Raw genomic sequence first — 18,497 nt, forward strand, 5'->3', positions numbered from 1 at the left:
TCCATAGTTGGCTAGGAAAGGGCTAAACCGCAAGTTGATGAGGTTCCTGGTTGGGATAATACCTCGGCAAAAACTAGACGACGCCGTTAGCTTGGCAAGCTTCTCGTCAGGCATCAAGAGAGACCATTCCGACTCACGTTCATTATGATCATCATGGGAATGTCAAAAACGTCTCGTTTGATGGTCCAGCAGTACGTGCAGTTCACCTTGCCATCCTTCTCAATGCGGGATATGCCGTGTTCCCCGTCGATTCGCGTCACGCGGCTGCTCAAGATGCTCGTCCTGTCATCTTTGCGTGACGCGTCGTCCTTGCCGTCAATCTCTTCTTGGGTCCGGTACTTCATCAGGCAGCAGTTTCGCTGCACCTTGCCGCGGCTGTCCTCGAACGCCAGCTGCGCAAAGTCGCGGTAGAACTGCACCACACTGTCATCGTCCAGCAGCTCGGCAAGAAATACAGGCTGCGGCCGGCCGCCCGTGCTGGCCTCAGCCACTGTACTCTGCACGCCGGGAGTCGAGTCTTCGGTCCGGGAGCCCTCGTCGCCGCCATTGGTGGACTCAACATTGGACGAACAGCGGACGTGCACGTTTCGGTTGGGCTCTTTGCCCAGCAGTACCTCTTTGGTCCATCCCGTCAGGGCTGTAAACTCCTTGTTAACCGCGGCCACCTCGCCGGATCGGCGGCAGACAATGGTGGGGGCGCAGCAGTGCTGAAGAAAGTCATCAAACTCGACCAGGGTTCGCTGGAAACACTTTTCCATAAACACTAGGTCTTCGCGCGTCAGGTTCTTGGTGCACGCAATAAATGATGGCCGGATCTCGCCCAGTGACCTGACAATATTGACCAGCTTTTCAAGTGGCAGCCGATCATGGAGGACCGCAATCATGTTGTGGAAGCCGGCAGTGTAGGGGTACGGCTCCCTGACGCTCGCGTAGATGGCTGCCGAGTCGCGTTGTCGCTTGCCCAGGATGGACTGGGCAATCTTGTCCTGTTTCGACTTGATCCTGGACGCGTCCGGCACGTTGGGCAAGCTACCAAAGGCGCCTGTGCTGGGAGAGCCGTCCAAAGCAGTCTGGGGGCTCGATGTCGCGTCGGTGCTCGGGCTGGTGAGGCCCGTCGGCCCTGCTGCAATGGCGTAGGCGTGCGGCAGGCCGTGCTGCAGGTTTCCTTGGGTATAAATGCTTGCACCGGCGTCGACGCCAGGGTACTCGCTGCCCAACAGGCTCGAGGCATCGTAGGCTCCGTTGGTGCCGTTGGCGAAGAGTGCTGCATAGTTGGCCTCGTTAGAGGGCGTCTGCGACATGGCGTTTTCGCGGGGAGACGTTTCAGCCCCCAAGCCCATCTTGTTGAGGATGCCAAACTCCCAGCCGGCATACTGGCTGCCAAAGTCGAGGCCTTCCAGGTCAAAGTTATACAGAGCCGGATTGCTGGGATCAAACAAGGCGTTAAAGTCCATGGGGTTGCCCTGCAGCATGCCATCCACCTGCGGCTGGGCATTGGCTGCTGGGTTGGCCTGGAAAGAGGGCGAGACTGGCGAGGTTTGAGGGTTGAATGACAGGCCTTCTGGTATCCCTACTCGACCTCGAGATTCGGCCGGATAGACGGGGAACGATGCCGTGTTGTTTTGACCAAGGAAGCTGCCTCCATGTGCCGTGGTCGACAGATCCGACTGTACCGAGTTCTGACGCTGGCCGTTTGGTCGCGCGCGTGAGGTGCTGGTGCTGTAATTGGGGCCGAGGACCGGTCCAAGGGCCTCCTCGGGTGCGTCGTGGAGATATTTCGCCTTTTTCCGCACGCCGTCCTGGCAGGCATCGGCGAGGCCACGCTTGATACAGCGCTTGCAGGGTCTCTCGTCACCTACGCAGACCAAGTTAGCTCATGTACTGACCAGTTATGATGACCGCAGAACGCGGGACCGGTATGGTACCGAAAGCTCATTGCTCGAGCCCGACAGGAGCTGACCGGAGCAAGGCATTCAAGACCCGCTTGTAGAAACTCACTTACCGCACGTGAGATGAGCTCTCTGACAGGCGAAGCAGGCTCTCCTCGCCTTCTTTCTCCTTGGCCTCAGGGGATCCTTGGGGTCGTACTTCTTTTTGATGCCGCCGGCACCATTCGCCGAGTTATCAATCATCTTGTCGTCTTCCTTGGCAAAATATTCCGACTCGTCGTCAATCTCAGAAGCATGATCCGAGACGTCGCCGGTTTCCTCCATGTCGTCGGGCATTTTGTGCTAGTCTTATAATAGCGGCGCGGCTTCGGCTTCCCCCTTTTGCTGGCCCGCGAATGCTCCTCACACACGGACGAGACGGCTATGCGAGCTCCAGTCCCCAGGCTCCTGGCCCCCCCATCCATCCAAATGCTTGCGGAACCACACAAAGGTAGGCCTCCGTCACACTAAGACTGAGCCTGAAGGAGTGAAAGGGTGGGGGCAGACCGCTAGCCAGCATAGGTGTGTAGGATGTTTTGAGTACGCAGTTTGGAAGCAAGCCAACGCAACTTGGTAGGTGAAGGGGACTTGATTACTGACTTGCTGCTCGTTGGAAGTGCTTGTCGGTTCGGGCTGAGACAGACAGATGGCCGAGACGTGGTTGGGCGACCAGAAGTTGTGCTTGCTGTCGAGAGGGGGATTGCTGTGGCTTCCCGCGCCAGGTGATCGGGCGCGTTGCCGAAACAAGAGTTATTAGACGTCAGGACGTGCTCGTATTCTCCGCAGAGTAGAGCGGGCGAGGTCCAATGGGTTGGTGATAAGCCCAAGGGCGAGGCGTTCCTGTGTAACGGAGAGGCTGGACAGGCGGGCGGCGGCGTGGACGGCTGTCTGAGGGGCCCGAGGATCCCGGGGCGAAGTGGCGCACCCAGGCAAAGCAAGTTATTTAGCAGAAGTAGCTGCTGCTGTTGGTTATGGCAGCAAGATAGAAGAGGACGGCGATGGTGGTATTGCTGTCGTCGGTCGTCGTCGAGTTCGATGATGTTGGATAAGGTCTTGGCGCGTGGCGAGGGGAGCGGGGTGGCGTTCTGGGACTTTAGGCCGTGGCCATCCTTTTGTTGCCCCTACGTCGGAGGGATGCCAATCCAAGAGGAGAGGCTGAGAGTGAGACTGTCGATGGGTGGGGGCTCAGACGCAGCTACCCGTGGCCCATGTGGTGGCCGGCATGCACCATCAACCTGGAGTTGGCTCTACCGAGGAGGCGCAGTATTGGGCAAACGGGCAACGGCGCGCAGGACGGCGTAGACGACAGGAGCTGGTGGAAGCCGCGGTGCAGCCGTCACGCAGAGATGAGGCATGCAAGACGGACAAGCGCACCACGTTTTTGCGTAGTGATTCGTCGGTAGCCGCTTGGCGCAGGCGGACAGCGCGTCGCAGTCGAGAGGGAGAAGCGGGAGTTGAGTGAATGGGAGGAGGAGAGCGAGAGTGGAGAGGGGGAAGGGGACGAGAGAGGGGAGGGGAGGGGAGATGGCGACAGCAGGTACGTCGGGCGGTTGGCGTGGTGTTGAAGAGTCCAGCAGAGCCTTCACAAAGTATCGGCAAGTAGAGGCTGCAATCCCGCCGCTCGAGGCATCCAAGTCGCGAGCACTTAAACTACCGCCTACAGTGTTACCATGGGAGAGTCGTCTAGGCTTGACGAGGCAGGCAATTCGTTGGCGATGGCGGAGTCGTGAAACAAACGCGACCAGGCGTCGACTTTGGCATGTGTGTTGCAGCGTGGATGGACGGGAGGCATGTGCGGCTTCTGAATGCGGGGGAGGCTCCCGGCGGGCCTCAGTGGTCGCTGCAATAAGATAATTAAGCCACAGGCTTACCTAGCAAGTGCTTACGTACACCCCCACCCCACTGCGGGTGACTAAACACGTGCCGAATTGGATGCAAGCCGAGGACGCTGCACCTCGGACCTGGCCAATCAAGCGCTCAGACGCTGACATGGCTCTGACTTGGCCCGAGGTTCACGGCACTGACGAAGAGCTTTGGCAAGAACTGATCTTGGTCGACATGAAACAGTTTATTTTTAAAGCTGAGGCAATATTGGATTACGGGCGTCATCTGATCCTTGACGCCTTTGCCTTTCCCTGGGGGGAAGCTTCGTAACTCGCTCAAAGTATCAAGTACCTTGCGAGCGGTGAGAATTGCCGTCGTCTCGTCAGCCGGGGCTGGGCGCCAAGACGCACCAGGGGCTGCAGGCAAGTCCGTCAGAGCACATTGGGAAATGGGAGGCCGCTCACTTTACCAGCCGTCGATTGGCAATGGCCATTACGTGTTGCGGCATCTTGACGTCTCCGTGGTTGGCAGCGGCCCCAAAGGTGACGTCTGCTTCGTACCTGGTACTTGATAAACGTGTGCAGCGTGATACCAGGTGGGTAGTTTGCCGGCCCACTTGCGGGCCCGCTTCGCTACCGATCAATGGGCACCTGCCAGATTCCAGGTACAGTACTTGACAATTGCAGGGAGGTCCAGTGAGACGAGACGGGGCACCGTGCCTGGCAGACCGCTAGGCCACGCCCGATAGCGGGTACTAGTCCCTCGAAGATATCACATTCAGGATCTCGGGTAAATCTGGGGTAGACCACAGATGAGACAACCTCAAGAGACAACCTCAAGAGGCAATCTCAAGAGACACCCTCAAGAGACACCCTCAAGAGACACTCTCAAGAGATCTCCTCTCGACGGCCTACCTACGTTATGCCTCCACACAGACTGAAATCGCACTCGATGCTGCTCCGCCAACGCAGACCATCGAGGACGGCATGACCAGCCAGCTATTTGCAGCCAACACGACGGCTGCACACCATCGTGGCCAACTTCGTCTGTCCGCGACTCGAGCCTCCTCGCATCCCGGTTGCGCGAGCGGCGGCGATACAGCATCCATCGGCGGACATGGCTGGCGCGCAACCTCGAGGGCTTTGCCCCCTCTCTCTGCCTCCAACACTTCTCGAGGTTTCCCTCCACCCCTCCCTCCTCGACGACCACTTGGCTCCTGACCGTGGCAAGTCGTACAAATGCCATCCATCCATAGGTACGCGCACACATATCTGCATGGCTTTCGGCACCATTCATCATGGCCCTGTCCGCATGGGCCGGCCTCTGAGAGATGCTCTTAGCCGAGCGGCCGAGTCTCGCCGCCGCCTCCTTTCGCAGCTCGTTCTCCTTGGTCCATGTGCGTCCGCCGCCCGTCGTCGCATCGATGCCCAGTCAACCATACGTGCTGACTCCGCTATCAGTGCATCTCAACAAATGCAGACACACGTGCGTGTAACCCACCTCGTCCTTTACTTCACAGGTTCGCGCTCCTGAATCCCGGCCCTCTCGCCCCATCACCTTCCCCTCCCAGGTCTCCCTCTCTCTCTCCATGCCGTGTCCCGCGCCCTCGCAGGCACAAGGTGTCATGACCACATCTTGACGGCAGCCGGCGTGACGTGCTGCCAGCTTGAGCTACACCAGCTCCTTGATGACATCTCCCGCCACGGCCAACCGATGGCCGCGAGTCCAGCTCTGCCCAACACGGTGGGCAGCAACTCGGCCGGGCACCTTCAACTGCCCTCCTGACCTGCATGGGTGCGGCTCCAAGTACACCGACACACGTCTGGCATGTATGTGGGCGCACAAAGACGCAGGCATGGCTTGTAGGGCCAAAACGAGGCCCTGCGTCATATCACGCCGTCCACGTACGGGCCTCGTATCTCCTGCGCTGGCCAACGCGCCGCTCACAGGGTAGGGGCATGGGCATGCTGCTCGTCATCTGATGCTGCTGACGAGTTGCCCGTTACGCTCGACATGCCGAGTCTCCTTAACGCCGAGCCTGGAGTCCCATGTCCTCGTTAGGCCGCCCGAGCGTCTCTTCTTGGCACGATTACATCCCTGTTAGTTCTTGGCAAACCGACTCTTGTCTCGAATTCGCTTGCCATATCTGAAGAAAATGTACGGGAATGGGAGCATGACGACGGTCAGGAATGCAAGCAGGGACGAAGCCCACTGGTAGCCCAGCTTTTGGTACATCTGGTTGCCGAACAGTGGGAATGCCGCTGTGATCCTGAGTTAGCATCATCTACGTCCTACGTTCGACGGCAGAAGCAGGCCGAGCCCGTAACCCGCGGGCCGCGCGGATTTCAGGTCTTCTCACCGGCAAAGAGACAGCGGATGAATGCGTTGGCCGCGAGGGCGCTCGCGGCGTACAGTGGATAGGCGTCGACCTTTTGTTGGTCGAGCTTGTAAGCAAGACGGCAAATCCTTTTGCCTGGGCGGGCATCGGTCGACTCACAAGAAAGGTAAAGATGCTGGTGAACAGCAACACGTTGCTGTGCCACGCTCATCGTCAGCACCAGATCTTCGGCAATGCGAGATGGTCAAAGAGAAGTCTCGATGCCCTGCTGGCGGCATGGGCCGAAGCAAACCTGCCTCGACCGCTGCACGAGCCAGCCGGCCAGGCTACACCACCTCGCCAAGCAGGGTCAGAGCGCGGCTGCGAGAAACGGCTCTCCCAACCCAACTGGACCTCAAGCTATGGCACAGCAAATGAACTGGCATGGGCTTGCCCCCACTCCCTTTGCTTCTCCCACAGCACGAGCCGTCTTTGATGGCCATGCTGTGTAATGCGGTGGCTGAACACGACTTACCCGGTTCCAAATATGGCCGATCCAATGATGGGAACGATCCAATGCACCCACGGATACGTTGACCAGCCAAACATGAACAGGCCGACAGGGACGAGGAGGGAACCAAGAATGGCGGGGGGGAGTCGAAACTCGGGCTCGCTGCCGTCCTTAACCCCGGTCACTCGCTCGTGCCTGCGAATGAGGTTGGCACGGATGCGGTGCCACAAGGGATCAGATGCCACTCCAAGAAGCATGGCTACCATGATGCCCAAGAAGGCCAGGCCCGTCTGCCAAGGTTGAAGCCGTGGTTGGTGCCGAAGACGAGGGGAAAGGCCCCGAAGAAGAGATAGAGGATGCCCAGAAGCAGCGCAGAGAAGATGCAGAGGTTGAGACACATGGGCTCGAAGATAAGGAGCTGAAATGGGCGAAGCAGCGAGCGCCCAACGGCGCGCGTGACCGACCGTTCGACCATGTCGGCCGGGACGATCCATCTGTCGTCTCCAGTCTCCGCCCGGAGCCTGCGCGCTTTGTTCCTCAACAAGATGGGGTCTGGCACGTTCACCCACATGAGCGCATGTCAGTGCATCATGTCCACCGAACAGATGAACGCCGAGTCCTCGAATCGGGAAGGGCAAAGAGGAAATAAGGGGTCGGAGGGACAGGGGTACGTACGGTACGTTTCGGGAACGAAGAAGATGATGGCGACCCAAAGAGCGAATGTCCAGATGATGAGCACGTAATACGTCCAGCGCCAATCAACGTTGTAGTTGATGAAGCCACCTACCAAGGGGCCGAGACTGGGCCCAATGAAGGGGGACATGGAGAAGAAAGCCATTGGGGCATGCAGCTCGTCCTTTGCGAACAAATCGCCCACGGTGCCGCCCGACACGGCCAGAAAGGCACTGCCGGCAAAGCCGTCCATGAAGCGGAAGACGAGCAGGACGGCAACGTGCTTGGTCACGGCCTGCGGGATGAGCCAGACAAGGTAGGTGGTCCAAGCCACGAGGTAAATGGGCCGCCGGCCGTAGAACTCGCTGAGCGGGCTGAGGAACATGGGCCCGAAGCTGATGCCCAAGACAAAGGTAGACAAGCCGAGCACGGAGACGATCCTAGAGTTGTGGAATTCGGCCTCCATCTTCTCGTACGTCGACGTGTAAATGGAGCTGGCACAAGTGCTGCCGGCCGGCGACGTTAGCAAGCAGGGGCGTCACCCTCTCTCTCTCTTGCATCCGCGCCATTTCTCGTTTCCTCGGATAATCAACTTACACGCATAGGCTGGCATGCGAGACGATGATGACAATCAGCCATTTGCGGCCCCAGCCGAAGCTCCGGGGGCACATGGGATCGCTGTCGCCTCCGTCCCAGTCGACCTCGAACGCATGCTTGTCCCGGGGCGGCGAACCGGCCGCCTCGCCGGCATCGGCGGACTTGTCGGATACGCCGTTGCTGTTTCGCGACCGAGTCCGATGCATGGCAGCGGGCGGCGAGTGCTGGCTGGAGCGGGACAGGGTGGAGTCGTCCGAGCCGGGGCCCGGGCCATCCGCCGTTGGCGATTTGGGCCGATTCGACAACGGCCGTTGGGCGTTCTGTGCTGGGCCCATCTTTGCGGTGGCACTGACTTTCACGTCAGGAGCGAACATCGATAGACCAACGGCATGAAGACACGCAAACCGGGGGACTTTATAAGCCGGGCTGGGACCTTGGCAAGGACGGGCATAGGGGTTGATGGCTTGAACCGAGACTAGTCCGGAGCCCGAGATGCTGCTGATTAGAAATCTTCGCTTTAGTCTCCGTCGCCGGCCATTGTCGACTCCCCAGGCCACTAGCGACCCGTCCTCGTCCTCGTCCAGGGCACCGAGGCCGCAGACGGGCAAGGGAAGCGACGGCGTCGGATATGAGGCGGTGATAAGGCCGCCAGAGCCGAGGCCGGCGCTTGGGGGAGGAACGTTGAATGCATAACCGTCAGCCTGCACCGATGGCGTCAAGACATGGGCTTGCGCGCAAGAGGCAATGAAGATGCCGCCGCACTTTGCTTCTTGGATAAGAGAGAACAAGGCGTTACATGGCCTGTTTCATGGAGGAATAGACGGATAGTGGGATTCACACCATGCACCAACGTTTGGTTTTCACAGCGACAAAATCCTTTTTACTTGCTAAATACAACACTAGCCCGCTCTTCTATATTGCACATGGATGCTGTAGTATGCCGAGTTCTGTCCGATGGCTGTTCCTGTCACGTCCGCAAATCCCATGCCGGTCCGAATTATCCGCCCCTGCCGGCCTGCACGTTATATACAACAAGTCACAAAAGCAAACAGGTGCAATCACACCATCATCAGTACGTCTCGGACAGGCCGTCCTTGGCAAAGTCGGGCACGTCGGCGTCGCACTTGAAGTCCGGCTCGTAGGCCTTTGCCGGGAGGATGCCGGCCTCGAGGCCAGCCTCGTAGCTCCACAGCGGCGCGCTCTCCGTCTTCCAGGTCCAGTACCACCAGCCCCAACCCTTTTCGAAGCTGTGCATCTGGGCCTCGGCGAACATGCGCAGGAATTTTTTGTAGTCGGCGCTGAACTGGGCCGGGTCCTGGTTGGCCTTGGAGCACGAGCACGAGGCGTCCTTGGCCGGGCAGCGCGGCGTCAGCGTCGACGTGGCCTCGTCGCCCGTGTCGTAGGTGCCCTGCCAGCGGTTGCCCCAGCCGACGCCCGTCAGGTGCCTGGCGCAGTCCGTGTCGGCCTGGGACCACTCGGCGAAGACGGTGGGGCCGTGGCCGCGGGCCGGGTCCATGCTCAGCTCCGTCTGCTGCGTCCAGCCGTCGCAGGCGTACTGCACCTTTTTGCGGTGCGTGAAATCGATCTGGTTCTCGTTGAAGATGACGTACTGGTGCACGTCGAGCACCATGTCGCCGGGAAGCAGGCCCTGCCACTTGTCGAGGCCCATGAAGCCGTCGCCAAAGACGACGAGGGCGTCGACGCCGTTGCCGCGCACCACCTTGTTGGCCGCCTTGGTCCACGACACGACGTCGCCGAGGGGCAGGAACGTCATGCGCGGCTCGTTGACCAGGCCGTAGTGTGTCACGATGTTGCGGTACCGCGCCTGCGCAAAGAACTTGGACAGGCGGTCGTGCAGCTCGAGCGAGCGCTTGGCGTTGGTCTGGCCGTCGGTGCCGTTGAACCAGCCGATGGCGCCGAACCGGCCGCTGTGGTTCCAGCCGTTCTGGCTGCCCGGCAGGCTGTGCAGGTCGAGGTTGACGCGCAGGCCGTGCTTGCGCGCCCACTCGATGCCGCGCAGCAGGTAGCGCCACGAGGTGCGGAAGACGTACGGGTCGCCGTCGTAGTTCTCGACGGCCCAGTGCGAAAAGGGGATGCGGACGTGGTCGAGCCCGGCCGCCGCAATGGCCCGGAACGTGTCCTCGCTCACAAACGAGTCGTAGTGCGCCTCGAGGGTCTTGGCCGCCGACGCCCCGAGGTGCTTGCACAGGTTGTACTCGTCGACGATGCCCAGCTTGGCGTTGTAGTTGAAGAGCGAGGGCGTGATGAAGGGCTCGAGCGTCAGCCACCCTCCCAGGTTGACGCCGCGCGCCGGCTTGTCGCCGTACGAGCCCCATTTGTCCTGGAGCGGCGGCACCTTGTCGTTTGCGCGGTTGGAGTCGTCCCAGTCGGTGAAGAGGCCCATGACGGGCAGCCCGCCCACCATCTCGTCGGTAAACGTCACGTTGAAGTCCTTTGTCGTCTGCCACGCCCAGGGGTCGAGGTACGTGTTCTGCCACTTGGCCGGTATGTTTGCGCGGTCTTTGCCCTCGAGGCTCGAGTCGGCCGACGAGTCGCCTGCCTTCTTCTTGCTCACCACCACGGCCACGACGACGACGATGACGAGAACGACGATGCTGCAGCCCAGCAGTATCCCTGGTTCTGCTCGTCAGTCCATGCGCCCGTCGCAACACGGCATCGGCCACTCACAGAGTTTCTTCCTTGACTTCTTCTTCCGAGGCCGCTGATACAGGTCCTCCTTCTCCAAGCTCTCTTCGCTCCAGCCTCCTCGGCCTCGCAGACCGGATCGTCCGACCCGACCCTCCTCCATCATCGCTCCGCTGACCACCCGCCTCTTTTTCCCCTTCTTATTGCTCTTGTGTTGATGGTGCTTTCGAGTCTTTGGCGGCGGCGGCGGCTCGGGGGCGGGCACCTCTTGTCGTCGCGTTCGTTCCCGCCGTTCGGCTCTGGGCTTCTGCCGGGCATGTTGTCGGTTCAGCTGCGCCAACGCTCCAGCCGAGAGCCCTTGAGACGACCCCTCTCTTCTGCTCTCGTCGGTCGACGTCGCCGGCCTCCTCGTGTGCGTCTTCCTCTTGCGATGCTGGTTTCTTTTGGATGCTTCGCCCCCATGTCGATGGCGAGCTCGGTTTGCGGGCCGCGAGGGGGATTCCTGCGGTGCCATGGCTTGTGGAATGCGGGCGCACAGGTGAAAAAGGGGCGTGTAGATTCTATGCGAGTGAGTGTGGAATGTCTTGCCAGCGCACGTCATCCAGCCGAAATCAAGGCGCGCTGACCCTGGCCAATTCGGCGGCTGTTGACCGGGCAACCATCTTATCAGCGGATCAGGGGGGGCTTGTCACTCAGGCGAGTCGGTACCGAGGAGGTTAGTCCATTTCGCCATGCCTTGAGGAACGAAAGGACTTCATTAGCGCGCGGGGAAAAAAGGCCCCAGACTGCTTCACCCCCACATCCTCCGCCTCTGATTGGCTGATTTATTTCCTCTTTCGGAATAAAAGATCCCGTGTGATTGGTCGCCGACCCTTCCGTCCCTCCCTCATCATTGGTCGCTGCCGCCTTCTCTTGCCCCTCTCATGCCTTGCCCTGTTTCCCCCCCGTTTATACTCCTGTTTACCCCCTTGCCAATGCCAATGCCAACCTTTCCTTTCGTCCGCCGGTTTTCTTATTGTGTCTAAAACTTGCGTCTTTTGTCTTTGCCCTTTTCGTTCATGCCTTTCTAGCGGGTTCTTCCTTCAAGTCTAAAAGTCGCCCCTCGTTGATCGCTGCTGCCCAGTGCCCTTGTCTTCTTGCCCGCCGGCGCTCCTCCGTCTTCTCCCCTCGTCACCTCACCCTGACAACTCTCCTGACTCTTCAGCGTCGCCATCCGACCGACGCAAAGCTTCCTCGACAGTCCTCTCGCTTAGCACCTCCAGCCTGGCCTGCGCGGCGGTCATCTCTTCGGGGACTCGGTTGCCCACCAAGTCTCTCCCGCACCTTGGACACGAGCGTGATGCCGTCTAGCGTTCGACAGCGCGATAGCTGCACATATAAGCTGTACGGGTCGCATTGCGAGGGCACGGCCCTTCCATCGACTTTCGTCGTCCGTGTCCCCGCAGCTCCAGGGCCACGCGCTCTGGCGTTCTGCCCTGCACCTTGTAGTCCGTGCAGGCGAAGGCTGCTGCGCACGGCAATCCCTTCCGGCTGACGTCGTTCTGCTGCCACGGCCGCTTTCGTTGGCAGTGTATCCTGACGCTCATCGGCGTTAACAAGATCGTGCCCGGCGGCATCCCGACGAAGTGGAGGTCCTTTGTCGTCGCCGATTCCAGTAATATCCCCGCCGGCGGCCGAAGTGGATCGTCATGTCGGACGAGATTCGATGCCCTGGGGACGCCTTGTCGACAATGACCTCCACCGCCGAGTAGCCGGCGCCGTTCACCAGCTTCAGCCCCTGATGGGTGTTGTGGTTCACGACGACCGGCATCCCGGCCACGAACATGAAGACGGCCGGCACGGGGATCGCGCTATCGTCGCCTTGATTGAGTACCATGATCGCTTCTTCCTCGGTCGGCAGGCCCTCCTTCCACTTGTGCTCGGAGATGAAGATGCGCATCGTCGACCGCTGCTGGACCCGGAACGCCAAGCTTGCCTCCATGTTTAGGTTCCACCGATTCCTGTTCAGCGGCGTCACCACGGTGATGCCAGTCTCCCAAAGGATCCGCCTGCCCTCGCGGTAGCACCTTGAGTTGAGGAGGTCCAGATCCGTGCGGTCCTGCACACCCTGCCGGATCCGCTTCAGCAGCCCCTGCAATTCCGGATCACCGGCGGCGCGCATTTGCTCGTTCAACATGACGACCGTCGTGAATCTCTTCCACAGCGCGTGCGCTTTGTCGTGCTGGTGCCGCTGCTCGGCCTTGAACGAGTTGTCTACGTCCCACGAGATGGCCGCGCTCGGCAGGACGATCGACCTCTCTTGGACCGGCCGGAACTGCTGAAAGTCTCCGCAGAAGAGGACGATGGGGATCCCCGAAATCTTTCTGCGATCCGCGAAGCCGACAGAGTCGCTCGTTTATGGCGTGCAGCGTCCGCGCTCGAGCATGCTCACCTCGTCGATGACAAGCACGTCCTTCTCCTGCCAGTCCATCCGAGACTGGCCGTGGATGAACCGCTCCGCCCGTTTTGTCAGCCGCACCCCGTCAAGGTCCTTGGCTGTGTTCGCGCCGCCCGCCCTTGGTCTTTAGTGAACCCGCAGGCGGGTGGATCGTGATGCCGTTGATCTGCGCCGCGGCAGTCCTGACGTCGCCGTGATCAGCAGACGATTCGAAAGGCTCTTCCCACTGAACAGCTCGACGAGTGCCCCAATGATCCGCGACTTGCCGGTGCCCCCTCGCCGCCGACGAACTGGCAGAGCTGGCCGGCATCGCCCTATTCGTTTGTCGCATCAAATCGAGCTGGCGGCATATTATTAGGAAAGCGATCGACTGCCTCTTGTTCAGCGTTAGCCGTGTTGACAACTCCTTGCCCGCCGCGAAGAAGGAGGTCGATGGGCCAAGCTGGACGCGCATTCCCGCTTCTGCGTCGCTAGCCGTCTCGTCGGAGTCGGCTGTCGTCATTTCGACGTCGTCCCCCCGAAGCCGGTCATCACCCTCCGCAACGCAGCTCGGCGATCGCTTTCCCGGACTGCGACTGTGGTTTGTACGCCTTGGATCATTCTCTCCCTTTCCCTCGACGCACTTATCTGCTGCGACTTGATAGCCTTGACCTGATCCTGCGGCGGTAGTGCGGCCCCGGAAAATACCCGCCCTGGCATGCTTATGCACCTCAACCCTTGTTCGGGAATCGCGATGGCCTCGAGCTCGGCCGTTGAGCAGAGCGCCGATTGCTGGAATCGACAGAGCTGCCGCATCATTGCCATGAGCTCCGGCGACTTGGCCGTCACCTGATTCGTGCCCACTGCGCCTCGGACGACGTCGATCAGGCGCGTTGCGTCTCCGATGTTGTTGGACCGATACGTCGCTGCAAATTCTGCGCCCGCCTCGCCTGTCTCGCCCTCCTCGACGTGGGCGACCGTGGAATCGCCATCGCCGGATGAGGCCGCCCATTGCTTGGCGTCGCGCTTTGCGTCTTCGGCTGATCGTCGAAGCAGCTGCACGTTGTCGACGAGACATGATATTCTCGGGGCCAGCGCCTCTCGCGCCCGCTCCCAGATGCTATTGATCTCACCTGTTTCTTCGCACAGAAAGGACTCCCACGGCACAAATAGCGCAAGATGCTGCACGGCTGCCCTTTAAGGGGAGGGGAGGTTAGCCACTCTGATGATGCCTGCCGGCAGGGCGGTTGCTATACACACCTCCGGTGGCACGACTCCTCGTCGTCGTTGTGGCCGAAGTCCTTGCTCAGGTAGCCATCGAGGCAGACGGTAGCATGCTTGCCCGGCCGCCTGAGCACCTGGACCCAGCGTCTCCCTGGCGCCCATCCATCCTCGAAGGGCACCTCCCCCCAGGCCGCACAGCTCTCATCCTTACTGGTGCGTTTTAGTCTAACGACCGATATGTAGTCGTATAAGCATAGCCCTCGCAGGAGCTCTCCCCGGTGCTGGTACGCCTCAACGTGGGAGATCCTCAGGCCTGCTTCTTCGACAACGACCGACTCATCCAGAGTATCATCTATGGCCGCCGCGCCACTTGCTCGTCGGAGATACGGCCACCGTCGAAAGACTTCCCAGTACAGCAGAGATGTGTTCAGGTACGCCCAGGCGCTGCTGTTGGTGAACTCGGCCGGATATCCAAGAAGATGAGCGACGACCTCGACCTGAGATAGCGGACGCTCCGTGAACACACGATTCGCCACCCTCATCAAGAACTGTCGCGTCCTGTTCCCTTGGCGGCGGCATCGCCAACAGCACCTCCACCGTCGTCCTGTCCTCCGTTGGCCGTGCCGTCACCCGTTGAGGCGGCCAGGAGATCGGCCGCGGCCGCCACACGCTTCCACACGGGTCCTCCACCTTCGTCGCGTAGTTCGTGACATAATACATAAGGGCCATGGTCTTGCGCTGCGTCGCAATGAAGGAAATGTCGTGGTTGTGCCGGAGCCCAACAGCGATAGCCTTGTTCCATCGATTGACCATGCTGTGAGTCCTCCGGATCTGCAACACCCCGTCTGCCGTGATGGCGGTCTTGTCGACCAACCTCCATGGAGACTTAAACCGGCATAGATTCCTTTCCGCGCTCCTTTGCCCAAGGAATACTTGACACAGGTCGGGCTATGCGTGTGAACCTGTGTAGCGCCGGCACAGAAGTTGGCCTCCTCGTCAAATGCGGCCGAAAACTGCTCGGTGTTGTCCAGCAGGGAGGAAATATCGGACGTCACAGATCGCTCCGCTTGCACGGCGCAGAACCCTTCCTGATCCAGATCCTATCTTGCACGTCAGCCTGGCCCCGTTTGTCCATCGGACGAGCAATTCAGGTTCTCAGTGACACGTCTTAGCTATTCTTACCTCGGAGAAGACACTATCGACGTATCGTATGATTCGCTCGCGATACGCCGCCTGATCCTCCCCGTGGATGTCGGCAAGCATCGAGCTGAGATGCGCGTTTCCGTGCAACCAGAGCAAGCCGTGAACATGAAGCGCCCCTCGTTCGTTGGTCTCCACAGCGCCATAGTACTTGCCGATGCGCCCGAATACCGACTCTTCTCCGACCTTCACGTAATGATCGAAGAACAGCTTCATCTCCCGGTGGAAGAATACGGCGGCGCTCATCGGATCGGACATGGCCAGCCTTGTCCGCTTGTACGCACTCCCAAGGCCTTCTAGGAACTCCTCGGCCGCGCCGGGATCGCGTGTCCGATATGCCGCCAGTCGCAGCTTCACCGGGTTCGTAATGTCGTTTGGGTTGATGGTGAACCAGATGGCCGGAACGCCGTAGCCAACGATGAGCGACTGGATTTTCCGCCGCATATTGAGCCGAACCTCTCTCGACATGGGTTGCCGGTGGCCGTACAGCGAGAGGCTCCTGAGAAGCTCCTTCACGCCCTCATCGGTCGTCTTGCCCGAGCTCTCCAACTCGACCCTCGCCGCCGCTAACCTTTGCGCGGTCATCGAGCGGGCAACGCGCTCGACCTTGCCGAAGTCCTTCCTCGCCACACTCAGCATGCTGACGCGGCGGTTCCTCGACCGCACCCCCATGTTGAAGACGAGAAATGCAAATATGTGGTGCAACGCAAACCGGCCACCATGGCGCCGGAGCACGATGTCGGCCCAAATCCGGAGGTTCAAGCTTCGGGAGGATACGATGTCTCCCGCTGCCGCCCCTGCCTCAGCAGCTCTACCGGTGCCTCGCAAGTTGGTAAGGGCCTTCCCCCTCGGCTATGGCCTCTTCGGCCAGCCTTGGTCCCCAACGCCAAATGGGAACAGGGTCGGGAACGTTCTGGCGAAGAAGGACGTCTCAAAGGAGTCGGCAAACTCATCCCCGCGAGACTCGAATGTATGGCTCACTGCCATCGTCGCCACGCCCTCGACCCCACCGAGGATCCGACCCACGTTCTCGGGCCCGCGCGGCCGTCGTCGGCACCTGCGCCAACAGCGTCACAGGCAAACCGCAGCTTCTCGACATCCGCCACGTCTGGCGGTCCGTCCAGCAAACATGCCGGAAGACGTCACCTCGTTGATTGGTCGAACGTTCTGATCGGGGCTAGCACCAACTCCATCACGACCCGCGCCTTCTTCGTTGGGCCCGTGCCCTTCAGCCTCGCCTCCCGTTTCCTGCCTTTGGTTGAGCAGAGCGAAGAGTTCCTCGATCTCCACCGACCCCTCGTCGTCCATGGCGCGCTCCGTGGGCGGCACAACGTGCGCCGTCCGCGTTTTCTCCCATGCGGACGGCTCGTTCCGCTCCATGCGATCATACACCAAGGCCGGCACCCCGTCTATCGGGTCTCCCAACTCTCCATCTCCGCCACGTCGATCTCGATCTCGGCGTAGTGGGGGTTGCTCCTCTTCAGCCAAACAAGAGCCCTCTCGACGACCCGCCGCCTCACCGACAAGAGACTCGACAGGTCGCTCGGTGCCGGCTTCTCCACGCCCTGCCACGAAACGTGGATCTCGTCCAGTGCTTGCAAAGGGGTGCGGGAGCACCTGGTCGCCAGCTCCTGCACGTTGTTGGGAAACACTGTGATGTGGCCCTTGACGTGCCTCGGATACCTCACGGCCTGCCTCTGCCCGCCCGGAATGCTATATCTCGTGACAAACCCATAGCAGGAGTTGAGCGAGACGAGCTTCTCTTCGACCAGCGTGAGTCCCTTGAGCTCGTCAGGGAACATGTGCTCACAGCCAAGGCGAGTGTGAAGATGGACCGCCGGCGACAGACTCCCGCGCGCCAGGCATCGGGCACACTCCGCACACACCGACACGGGCTCGCCTTCGGGAAAGCAGCTCCGGCATGAAAATGGTGAGCGGCCGCCCTCTGGCACGCAGCTTGACAGCCATTGATCCCATCTGATCTCCTCAGCTCTTTTCTCGTACGCTTGCGGTAGCTGTCATGCAGGTCCGTATCGGCAACGTGCTCGCATCGTGGAACGCCTGATAAAAATCCCGCACCGTCGACACCTTCCTGTCGTGCGGTATTGGCGTACACCACGTCTGATCGTTAGACAGCCTCTCCTTCATGGCGAAGTCTTCCTCCAAAAAACGCAGCACACTCGCCAGGTCTTCGGCCCGCAGCTCCCGACTCCTCTGCCTTCCGATTCCACTCCGAATCTGTTTTCTCGGGCGCTCGTCCGGACCAGGAAGACGTTTTCTCTTCTCCCGCCTCCGGGGCCGCCTCCGGGGCCTCCGATCCATGATTTCTTCTCTCCGTGGCTGATTCGCTTCTTCGCAAGCCGTCGGATGCGGCAGCTTTGGCGACGACTGCCCGACTACGTGCGCATCCCCTGACACGCCATCCGGCCCTTTGCACTGGACAGGCACCGGGCCGTGCTGGCGAACGTTTTCCACGCCGAACCTTGACCTCAGTCCTTGCCCTTTCCAGCACTCTCCTCGTTCTTGCTGCCGATCAAACTGCACGGGCTCCCCAGCCGCCACCCGCGATGAGCCGCCCACCTCCCTTGCTGCAGCCTCCGCCCGCTCAGCGAAGCGTCCGCTGGCTCTGCCGCGGCGTCGCCCACCCCCACAGGAGACGGCCCCGGATGCTGCGCCGTACCTGCTGCGTTGGAGACACCCCTGCGGCCTGGTACTCCCTTTACCCGCCAACTCCGTCCCCGACGGCGCTTGGGCAAACCAGACGCAATCGCTGCTGCTAATTGCCCGTTTTCTCTTAAGTTGTCGAATACCGGTTCCCTAGGCTGGATGGATCGAAGCTTCGGTACCTCCTTCGAATGAACACTCGGGACATCGCCCGCCGCCGCCGTAACACGTTGCTCCTCATCTTCAGGATCTCCTCCTGAGGCAGAAAGTGCCGATGAGGAGCGGACGATCAGAGTCCGCTACCCCATATCTCCACGTTCCCTAGGCAACAGGGGCCTCGGAAGCTGACCCGGTGACTGATGTTGCGCGGAACTTCCGCTGCTAACCATATTATGGAACTTCCGTGCTCTGTTTGACCGCAAACCGCCTCGCGGCGGTCTTCTCGGCAACGACCTCGCAATTGCTTCTGCGTGCTGTCTCCATGCGGTGTCTTCAACC

At 60.4% G+C, this 18,497-nt stretch overlaps 4 protein-coding genes across 4 annotated transcripts; all 4 read right to left on the bottom strand.

Moving 5' to 3' along the window:
• Positions 1-22: 22 nt before the first annotated feature.
• Positions 23-2,225, bottom strand: HRG_10474 (transcription activator of gluconeogenesis; the record flags this gene model as incomplete). The annotated part of the gene is made up of 3 exons (XM_044868945.1): positions 23-73; positions 138-1,855; positions 2,003-2,225. 3 exons carry the CDS (start codon positions 2,223-2,225, stop codon positions 23-25), a joined length of 1,992 nt encoding a protein of 663 aa, XP_044716300.1.
• Positions 2,226-5,852: 3,627 nt separating this feature from the next.
• HRG_10475 (major facilitator superfamily domain-containing protein) lies at positions 5,853-8,184 on the bottom strand (the record flags this gene model as incomplete). Its single annotated transcript, XM_044868946.1, has 7 exons — positions 5,853-6,013; positions 6,112-6,181; positions 6,250-6,286; positions 6,605-6,775; positions 6,844-7,132; positions 7,256-7,758; positions 7,850-8,184. 7 exons carry the CDS (start codon positions 8,182-8,184, stop codon positions 5,853-5,855), a joined length of 1,566 nt encoding a protein of 521 aa, XP_044716301.1.
• Positions 8,185-8,918: 734 nt separating this feature from the next.
• HRG_10476 (cellulase (glycosyl hydrolase family 5) domain-containing protein) lies at positions 8,919-10,661 on the bottom strand (the record flags this gene model as incomplete). Its single annotated transcript, XM_044868947.1, has 2 exons — positions 8,919-10,483; positions 10,538-10,661. The coding sequence occupies 2 exons, from the start codon at positions 10,659-10,661 to the stop codon at positions 8,919-8,921; spliced, it is 1,689 nt and encodes a 562-aa protein (XP_044716302.1).
• Positions 10,662-12,086: 1,425 nt separating this feature from the next.
• Positions 12,087-16,643, bottom strand: HRG_10477 (ATP-dependent DNA helicase PIF1; the record flags this gene model as incomplete). The annotated part of the gene is made up of 9 exons (XM_044868948.1): positions 12,087-12,854; positions 12,927-13,030; positions 13,556-14,106; positions 14,172-14,269; positions 14,468-14,579; positions 15,069-15,235; positions 15,318-15,975; positions 16,419-16,423; positions 16,482-16,643. The coding sequence occupies 9 exons, from the start codon at positions 16,641-16,643 to the stop codon at positions 12,087-12,089; spliced, it is 2,625 nt and encodes an 874-aa protein (XP_044716303.1).
• Positions 16,644-18,497: the final 1,854 nt, after the last annotated feature.

The sequence above is a fragment of the Hirsutella rhossiliensis genome, assembly GCF_020360975.1.
Source record: "Hirsutella rhossiliensis strain HR02 chromosome Unknown scaffold00015, whole genome shotgun sequence".
Lineage (NCBI taxonomy): Eukaryota > Fungi > Ascomycota > Sordariomycetes > Hypocreales > Ophiocordycipitaceae > Hirsutella > Hirsutella rhossiliensis.